Source organism: Dipodomys ordii, unplaced genomic scaffold (genome assembly GCF_000151885.1).
Source record: "Dipodomys ordii isolate 6190 unplaced genomic scaffold, Dord_2.0 Scaffold7, whole genome shotgun sequence".
Lineage (NCBI taxonomy): Eukaryota > Metazoa > Chordata > Mammalia > Rodentia > Heteromyidae > Dipodomys > Dipodomys ordii.
This window is the reverse complement of record NW_012267223.1, coordinates 3664809-3673483: the sequence shown is the minus strand read 5'-3', so window position 1 is coordinate 3673483 and position 8675 is coordinate 3664809. Positions and strand designations below refer to the sequence as shown.

The window sequence follows — 8675 nt, the reverse complement described above, 5'->3', positions numbered from 1 at the left end:
CTAGCCTTGAGCTGAAGAGCTGAGGGACAGCGCCCAGGCCCAGAGTTCAGGCCCCACGACCGGACCAAAAAAAAAAAAAAAAAAGAAGGGTCTCACAGACTTTCCTGCCTGGCCTGCTTCAAACTCGAATCAATCCTCAGATCCCAGCCTCCTGAGCAGCTAAGGCTTACAGTCCTGAGCCACCAGGGCCCAGCAGGAGGCAAACTGGTATCCCAAGTGCCTTTTCCCTCTGGCCAATGTGATCATCTCAGAGGCTCATAGAGGAAGACCCAGGAGGAAGGAAAGGGAAGGCCGGGAGAAGAGTGGGGACCCACTCACAACTCAAAGGTCTCATCAAACAATGGGTGGAGGTCCTTCTTGTGCTTCTGGGTCTCCCGTGGGGCCAACTCGGGGAACCGGTGCCTGGGCTCCAGGGTCAGCTGGACAAAGGGGTCACTGGAGCCTGGTGAGAAGCCCAGGAGAGGGGCACTGGCTGAGTCCTCAGCAGACACTCCCAGAGCAGCAGGGCCCCTCCTGGTAACCAGGAGTCACATGGAGCAGCCGCAGGGCGGGGCCAGTGGGCAGCCGCCACTCACCATTGGAGTCTAAGGGCAGCAGGTTGGAGGCACTGAGCAGCTCCACGCGTAGCTTCTGCTCTGAGGCGCGGTAGGAGGCCTTGACGGTGACGGCGCCCAGCTCCTCGGAGGTGGTTTCTGCCTGGCATGGGGGATAGGTCCAAGGTCAGCTGGAGGAGACCCGGGCAGGTGCGCCTGCAGGCCGCGGTGGGTGCAGAGCGGGAGCCGTACCTGCTGCTGGATGCGGCTGCAGAAGTACTCCTGGATGAGCTCGCGGGTAGACGCTGCCTGCAGCTCCAGGTCCCTCTGCAGCGCCTGCAGGGTCACAGCCAGGTGGACACTCATGTACCTGATCATGGAATTGACCAGGCCCTGTGTTCCCAGGGTCCTGTGTTCCCTGTGCTTTCAAGGACTCCACACTTGAGTGACTGCTTTTCTGCCGCCATCTTTCTTTGGGGCGGGGAGCAGTAGTGGGGCTTAAACTTAGGATCTGGGCACTAAATCTGAGCTTTGTCACTCAAGGCTGGCACTCTACCATTTGAGCCATTCCCCCACTTTTGGCTTTTGGGTGGTTAATTGAGAAAAAGCGTCTCATGGACTTTCCTACCCAGGATGGCTTTGAACTGCATAATCCTCAGATCTCAGGCTCCTGAGGATCACAGATGTGAGCTACCAGCATTCTGCTTGCTTATAATGCATGCTTCCTTTTGTCAGTACTAAGCTGGAATTCAGGCAGGTGCGCTCCCACTTGAGCTACTCTGTCAGCCAAAAATTCAGAATAACTTTAAATGGGGGCGGGGGGGAGGTGGGGGGACTCCTTTTCATTGTACTCTGAGTTCCACGAATTACATCATTAACCCAGGACAAAGGTTAAGTACAGAACAGCATTCTTCCTGACCTGCCCTCCTTACCTGGAAAGTGGCTGTGTGCAGGGCCTCTTGTGGCAGGCCACAGCCTCGAGCATGGAAGCAGGCATACAGGCCCTGAGAGAGACAAAAAAATAAATAAATGCTGTCCCCAGGCATCCTCCTCCAGAATTATTACCCTTATAGCCAGCATGGTTACCTGCAGGGCTACCTTCAGCCTGTTAGAGGCCAGGGGCGAGTTCCTCTGGGAGGCGGCCACCTCCACCAGTATGGTGAGCGTGTGAGTCCAGAGCAGGGTCAGAAGGCTGGCCAAGGGCAAAGGGGCGTCAGACACCAAACAGGATGATGGGAGGTAGAAGAAAAGACACGCTTGAGAAAGGAGAAGCCTCAGAGTCTCTGGCCCTCCCCTATCACCCCTTCTACCCGCCCAACAGATAAAGCTAGGACCAGGTCTGGCAGGTAGTTATGGATAGGGTTGGTTGGCTTCCCAAGGTTTGTTGGAACTCTAACAAACCACAAAACAGTGGTGAGGGCTGGGAAGGTGGCTCAGTGGTGGAGTGCTTGTCTAGCATGCATCAGGCCCTGCCTTTGATTCCTCAGTACCACATACACAGAAAAAGCCAGAAGTGGCGCTGTGGCTCAAGTGGTAGAGTGCTAGCTTTGAGCCAAAGAAGCTCAGGGACAGTGCCCAGGCCTAGAGTTCAAGCCCCAGGACTGGCAAAAAAAAAAAAAAAAAGTGGCAAAAGATGTTTGGATCCTGGTGTCAGAATCATAATTCAAGATGGCATTGCCAGCAGGGCATGGTGGTACATGCCTTTAATCCCAGCACTTGGGCAGCAGATCACAACACTACAGATAAGTCATTGTACTTCCTGTGCACAGACCCTGCTTGTGGCACCTTCTGCGATCCATTTATGCTCAGAAGAGGCCGGACCTGTGATCAAGGGCATTGACTAAGGGAGGATGAATAGGCAGCTTTCAGCTCAGCCTGTGGAAGAACTTGCACTGCAGCATGAGAGAGGAGGCAGGCAGGTAAACTAGTGAGCTCCCGGTCCTAGGAGCAAGCATTTAAACAGAGGCTGGTTGCACGGTCTAGAGGTCGCTGAAGGGGTTCACACACACTCCCTGATGGATGCTAAGACCTTGGTGGGGGGGCGTGGGGCATCATCACAGGACGGGGCTGTTCAGACCTGCTGAAATTCTCCTGCACCAGGTTGGTGTTCATGTAGCAAAGCTCCGTCTCCAAGAACCTCATCAGGGGCAGAATGGCCTGGGAAGGGGTGGGGTGTGTATCAGGCTCAGGTCCATTTGGATCCTGCCCTCATTCCCTTCCTTGGACCCAGAGGAGAAGTCTGTGTACCTGGCCCCTGCCCAGCTCTTCCCATCACTCAGAATGTCCAGCCACACTGCCCTCCTGTGTGTCCTGCGTGTTCTGCAGGTACAGTGCTGCCCCAGACCTGTGCCCTGGCTGTTCCTGCCTGAAATGCAATTCCTCTAGAAGCTCATAGCGCCTTCCCTTGTTTCTGGCAGGTTTTTGGATCAGCTGTTCACCCTCCTCTTGCCTTCCCCAGCCACTTTCTAAAAACACAACCCTTAGCGGGGCACTGGTGGCTCACACCTGTCATCCCAGCTACTTGGGAGGCTGCGATCTGAGGATCACGGTTCAAAGCCAGCCCCGGTAGGAAAGTCTGTGAGACCCTTATCTCCAATAAACCACTAGAAAACCAGAAGTGGCGCTGTGGCTCAAGTGGTAGAGCAGTTGCCTTGAGCTGAAGAGCTGAGGGACAGCACCCAGGCTCAGAGTTCAATCCCCACAACTGACAAAAAAATAAATAAATATAAAAATAGAACCCTTGGGGCTGGGAAGGTGGCTCAGTGGTAGAGTGCATGCCTTGCATGCATGAGGCCCTGGGTTCCATTCCTCAGCACCACATAAACAGAAAAAGCCGGAAGTGGTGCTGTGGCTGCAGTGGTAGAGCGCTAGCCTTGAGCTGAAGAGCTGAGGGACAGCGCCCAGGCCCAGAGTTCAGGCCCCATGACCGGCAAAAAAAAAAAAAAAGAACCCTTTGATACCTCCTCCCCCTTTCCTGTTCTACTTTTCACTTTCGTTCGTATCCTTACCTAACCTACTCCACCAGAGCCTGTGTCCCACAGCTGTACCTAAGGCTATAGGTACATAGACTTCTGTACTTTGCTTTCCTTCACCGCCCCTCCCCAGCGCTCTAGGAAATCAGGAATTGTAACCTAGTTCTGTAAACAACCCACTGTGAAATCAGCGTCTGCGACAACATGAGCTTTTACTCAACTGTTGATGAATGAATGACCAGCCTCCCCCCAAACGATGAGAGGTGCACATCGCCTGTGGCTGCTGAGGCCAGCGGACTTGCATACACCACGCACCATAGGCACTGAGACAGACGGGTGCCAACTGCTCCTCTGAGGAAACTGAGGCTCAGGGAGACAGTAGACTGTGCCCGAGTCTGGGGGACTGTTCTCTAACACCTCCAAGGTCCTCAACTCTATCCCCCCAACCCCCTTGGTGACCCCAGGCTCACAGAAGGGGCTGAGCAGAGCAGTTTTAGGTCAGCAAGCGGGAGAAGCACTCACGTCCTCCGGCAGCACCGAATCCCTGACACCGACGAGTTTCTGGATCTGCTTGGCGATACCCGCCTCCAGCTGGGGACCCAGAGCGGAGGGAAGCCAGGAAATGAGTTGTAAAAGGGTTCACTTGGGGCCCGAGAAGGTGGCTAAGTGGTAGAGTGCTTGCCTAGCATGCATGAGGCCCTGGGTTCGATTCCTCAGCACCACATAAAACAGAAAAAGCTGGAAGTGGTACTGTGGATCCATTGGTAGAGCACTAGCCTTGAGCTGAAGAGCTGAGGGACAGTGCTCAGGCCCAGAGTTCAAGCCCATGATTGGGGGAGGGGGGTAGGAAACCAAACACAAAAACCTAGCTGGGTGCCAGTGGCTTACACCTGTAATCCTAGCTACTCAGGAGGCTGAGATCTGAGGATTGTGGTTCAAAGCCAGCCCAGGCAGGAAACTCTGTGAGACTCTATCTCCAATAAACCACCAGAAAACCAGAAGTGGCGCTGTGGCTCAAGTGGTAGAGCGCTAGCTTTGAGCTGAAGAGCTCAGGGACAGTGCCCAAGCCCAGAGTTCAAGCCCCCTGACCAACAACAACAACAAAAAAGATTTCACTTGGGACCAGAATTTAAGTTAAGGGCTGGGCATTGGTGGCTCATGTCTGTAATCCTAGCTACTCAGGAGGTTGAGATCTGAGGATCCCCACTGAAAACCAGAGCCTGAACACATCTGTGAGAGTCTTTTTTTTTTTTTTGGTCGGTCGTGGGGCTTGAACTCTGGGCGCTATCCCTCAGCTCCCCAGCTCAAGGCGATTGCTCTACCTCTTGAGCCACAGCACCATTTCCGGTTTTCTAGTGGTTTACTAGAGATCAGAGTCTCATGGACCTTTCTGCCCGGGCTGGCTTTGAACCATGATCCTCAGATCTCAGCCTCCTGAATAGCTAGGATTATAGGTATGAGCCACTGGCACCCAGCCTGTGAGAGTCTTATTGCTAATGAACCACCAAAAAGCCAGTGGTGCCATTGCTAGTGTACTAGCCTTGAGCACAAAAGCTTAGGGACAGCATCCAGGCCCTGAGTTCAAGCCACACACACACACACACACACACACACACACACACACACACGCACACACAGAGTTTAGGAAGTAGGCCACACACACACACACACACACACACACACACACACAGAGTTTAGGAAGTAGGGAATCCTGTTGGGGGCCAGAACAAGTTCACTGTGGGGTCAAACAACATACCTGCTCAGCCAGGGTGCGGACGCCCGTGCGGATCTCATGGTCCAGCCCAGCCAGTGCACTCTGCAGCTGGGCATGGAGTGTGTTCTGCAGCTGCCCCTGCTCCAGCCCGGCTCCAACCCGCTGCTCCAGTGCCTCCCAGGCCAGCTGAGTGGGCAGCTTGCCAATCACCAGCCGCAGCTGCTCCATGTCATTCACCACCACGCACAGCTGGGGGCAGGCGTGGGCAGAGGAATGCAGGGCGTCCGGACACCGCCACCAGCACACCAGCACACCAGCACCCTGGCCAGCCCTCTGCTTCCCAGCTCCCCCTACCATGTTAGCTGCCTGGCCCTGACCCTTTTGGCCTTCAGAGAGCTCTCGGGCCCGGGCCTTTATCAGGCTGCAGTATACCAGGGCCAGCCGGCAGGTGTCCTGGAGTGGGGGTCAGAGAGGATTGATAATGTGTGAGAAATAGGGTAAATAGGGGGATTAGGAATCCCAGCAATGTGGGAAGAGTTAGGACCCAGGCCTTGGGAGGCTGCTCGTGGGAGCAGGGTGGGGTGGTAGTGAGGGGGTTCTACAAAGTTGGAGAAAATTCCAAACCTCCACGAATTTGACAGTAATCATGAAGGCCTCCTCTGGGTCCGGCCAGTCCAGCTGCCGCGCAGTGTGGCTGATCTGAGCAAAGCAGGTGGACAGATCCACAGCTGACGTGCTGTGCTTGGTCAGCTCTCCAAGGGGCACCAACTAGGGGGAAAGGGGAGCATTTAGAAAGGAGGGTTCAAGCCGGGCGCTGGTGACTCACGTCTAATCCTAGCTACTCAAGAGGCTGAGATCTGAGGATCGCGGTTCAAAGCCAGCCCGGGCAGGAGAGACCATGAGACTCTTATCTCCAATAAACCACCAGAAAATCGGAAGTGGCGCTGTGGCTCAAGTGGTAGAGCGCTCGCCTTAAGCTGAAGAGCTGAAGGACAGCGCCCAGGCCCAGAGCTCAAGCCCCACAACCAATGGAAGAAAGAAAGAAAGAGAGGAAGAAAGAAAGGAAGAAAGAAAAAAAGAAAGAAAGAAGGAAAGGAAAGGAAAAGAAAAGAAAAGAAAGGAAAGGAAAGGGTTCAGGACTTAGACAAATCCAGCCCCATACTAGCAAGCACAGAGTTGAGCTGGAGGTTCAAGGGAAGAAAAGCAGAGTTCTGCCAGGTGGTGGTGGTGCTGGTGGCCTGTAACCCTAGCTACTCAGGAGGCTGAGATCTGAGGATCTCGGTTCAAAGCCAGACCAGGGGGCTGGGAAGATGGCTCAGTGGTAGAGTGTTTGCCTCTCATGCATGAAGCCCTGGGTTCGATTCCTCAGCACCACATAAACAGAAAAAGCCAGAAGTGGCACTGTGGCTCAAGTGGTAGAGTGCTAGCGTTGAGCTGAAGAGCTGAAGGACAGCGCCCAGGCCCAGAGTTCAAGCCCCACAACCCTCTCCCCCCAAAAAAAGCAGAGTTCTGTCCAGACCTCGCCTCCCACCTCCACCTCCCCTCCCGCCCACAGCTTGCAGGCAAAGACAGCCAGTCAGCACTAAGGTACCAAGCCTCATTTTACACACACCCAGCACCTGGAGGAAAGGTACCAGCCCTGAGCCTCCCACAGAAGCCTCAGCCTCACCCCACCCTCAGGGCCTCGTCCTGACCTTGTCCATCTGCACAGCACGCTGCACCCGCTCCAGGGCCACGCTGTAGGTCTTCTGTAGCCAGGAGGGGATCGCAGGCTGGAACCAGCGGTGGAAACCATCCAGAGGCAGGACTCCCTCCCTGTGGAGAGCCAGGGCCCCCCTTACCCTGGGGAAGGTGGGAAGGAGGGGGCAGGTGCCCACGGGCACCGCCCTTGACTATTCTCTTCTCCCCTGACTGCCCACCACCCAGCCCGCCTACAAGCACGTTGGGCTAATCACCTGTCTGAGGGGTCTGGCCCCAGTTGGTAGAGCTCTTTGAGGCTCACATAAAGCTGGAACAGACTCTCGCCCATCTGCGGGGACACGGGGCTGCCCACCGCCACCGTGTGGTCCTGCACCCGCTTAGCCACCTGCAGGGGAAAGTCGTGGTAGGCAAGGCCCTGGAGATGGGCAGAGGGGCGCGGCCTGGGGATGGTAAGAGGGTCTCACCAGCCACTGCAGCTCCAGAAAGGCCAAGGGGAAGAAGTCGATCTTGAGGACACTGGAGGAAAGGCAGCAGGCGAGGTTTGACCCCCCTGGGTGCCGTCAGGCCCTGGACCCCACCAGCTTCCCACCAGCACCTGCTCACTTGTGGAAGATCTTGTTCCACGTGCGCTGGCACTGGTGCAGGTCGCCTGTGATGTCCTGGACCAGGTTCAGCAAGGCTTTGCCGGCCTCTAGCACGCCCTGGCCCAGACCCAGAAGGGCTGAGCAGGGCTACAGGGGCAACCAGCCTGCCTCCAGCCCCGCCCCAGCCCCATCTCCAGCCCCAGCCCCAGCCCCCAGCCTCATCCCAGGCCCCATCTCCAGCCTCATCCCCATTCCCTGCCCCGGCCCAGCCCCCAACCTTATCCCCAGGCCCCATCTCCAGCCCCAGCCCTTGCCCCCATCCTCTACCTGTACCATGGGCTGATGGTGCTGTTGTTTCAGGTGAAACCACTCAATTGTGCCAGTCTGTTGGCAGAAAGGCCGTGAGGAAGGAGATACTGTGGGGCCCAGCCCCTTCCCTGCCCCAGGGAGGCGCCTACCCGCAGGGCCTCGGTCACCAGCTGGGGCAGCGGAGCACTGTCAGGACACAATTCTCTGAAGGCCTTCATCTTGCACATCTGTACCAGGACCCTGGGAGACGGCGGTCATTCACAAGCTTACCACCCCCACCCCCACCCCGCTTCTGCCATTGCTGATCCAGTAGGCCTCCTCACCCCTGCACGTGCCCCCTGAGCCTCCTCCCTAAGCCCTGCAGAAGGGCGGCCACTGACCTGAGGAGAGACTGCAGCCGGACTGGGGAGTCAGCGACAGAGAGAGGAAAGACCGAGCGGAACTTCCGGATGAGAGACAGGCCGTAGGCCAGCAGAGAGGTGAACGAGGCGGCCAGTTCCTCCAGCTGCAAAGACACGAAATGCCACCAGGTAAGGACTACCTATGCCAGGAGCTGGACACCAGTGGCTCAGGCCTGTAATCCTCATTACTCAGGAGGCTGAGAACTGAGGATTGCAGTTCAAAGCCAGCCCAGGCAGGAAACTCTTATCTCTAGTTAACCAGCAAAAAGCTGGAACTGGAGGCATGACTCAAGTGGTAGAATGCCAGCCTTGAGTGAAAAAGCTGGAACTGGAGGCATGACTCAAGTGGTAGAATGCCAGCCTTGAGTGAAAAAGCTAAGGGATTGTGCCTAGGTCCTAAGTTTAAGTCCCAGTACTGACTGGCACGGAAGAAGAAAGGAGAAGGAAGATGAGGAGGAAGA

At 56.0% G+C, this 8675-nt stretch overlaps 1 protein-coding gene across 1 annotated transcript in view; it reads right to left on the bottom strand.

Annotated features, from left to right (window-relative positions):
• Nucleotides 1-314: 314 nt before the first annotated feature.
• Unc13d (unc-13 homolog D (C. elegans)) overlaps nucleotides 315-8675 on the bottom strand; it is a 14505-nt gene continuing 6144 nt past the window's right edge. The window contains exons 15-31 of the mRNA XM_013038100.1: nucleotides 8194-8318; nucleotides 7963-8053; nucleotides 7832-7888; nucleotides 7524-7621; nucleotides 7385-7436; nucleotides 7175-7305; nucleotides 6914-7034; nucleotides 5844-5987; nucleotides 5574-5672; nucleotides 5262-5468; nucleotides 4028-4096; nucleotides 2611-2690; nucleotides 1620-1725; nucleotides 1466-1537; nucleotides 786-869; nucleotides 576-696; nucleotides 315-442 (exon numbers count right to left, since the gene is read on the bottom strand). Of these exons, the coding sequence (XP_012893554.1) occupies nucleotides 315-442; nucleotides 576-696; nucleotides 786-869; nucleotides 1466-1537; nucleotides 1620-1725; nucleotides 2611-2690; nucleotides 4028-4096; nucleotides 5262-5468; nucleotides 5574-5672; nucleotides 5844-5987; nucleotides 6914-7034; nucleotides 7175-7305; nucleotides 7385-7436; nucleotides 7524-7621; nucleotides 7832-7888; nucleotides 7963-8053; nucleotides 8194-8318 (1785 nt within the window). The remainder of the gene's footprint in view (nucleotides 443-575; nucleotides 697-785; nucleotides 870-1465; nucleotides 1538-1619; nucleotides 1726-2610; nucleotides 2691-4027; nucleotides 4097-5261; nucleotides 5469-5573; nucleotides 5673-5843; nucleotides 5988-6913; nucleotides 7035-7174; nucleotides 7306-7384; nucleotides 7437-7523; nucleotides 7622-7831; nucleotides 7889-7962; nucleotides 8054-8193; nucleotides 8319-8675) is intronic.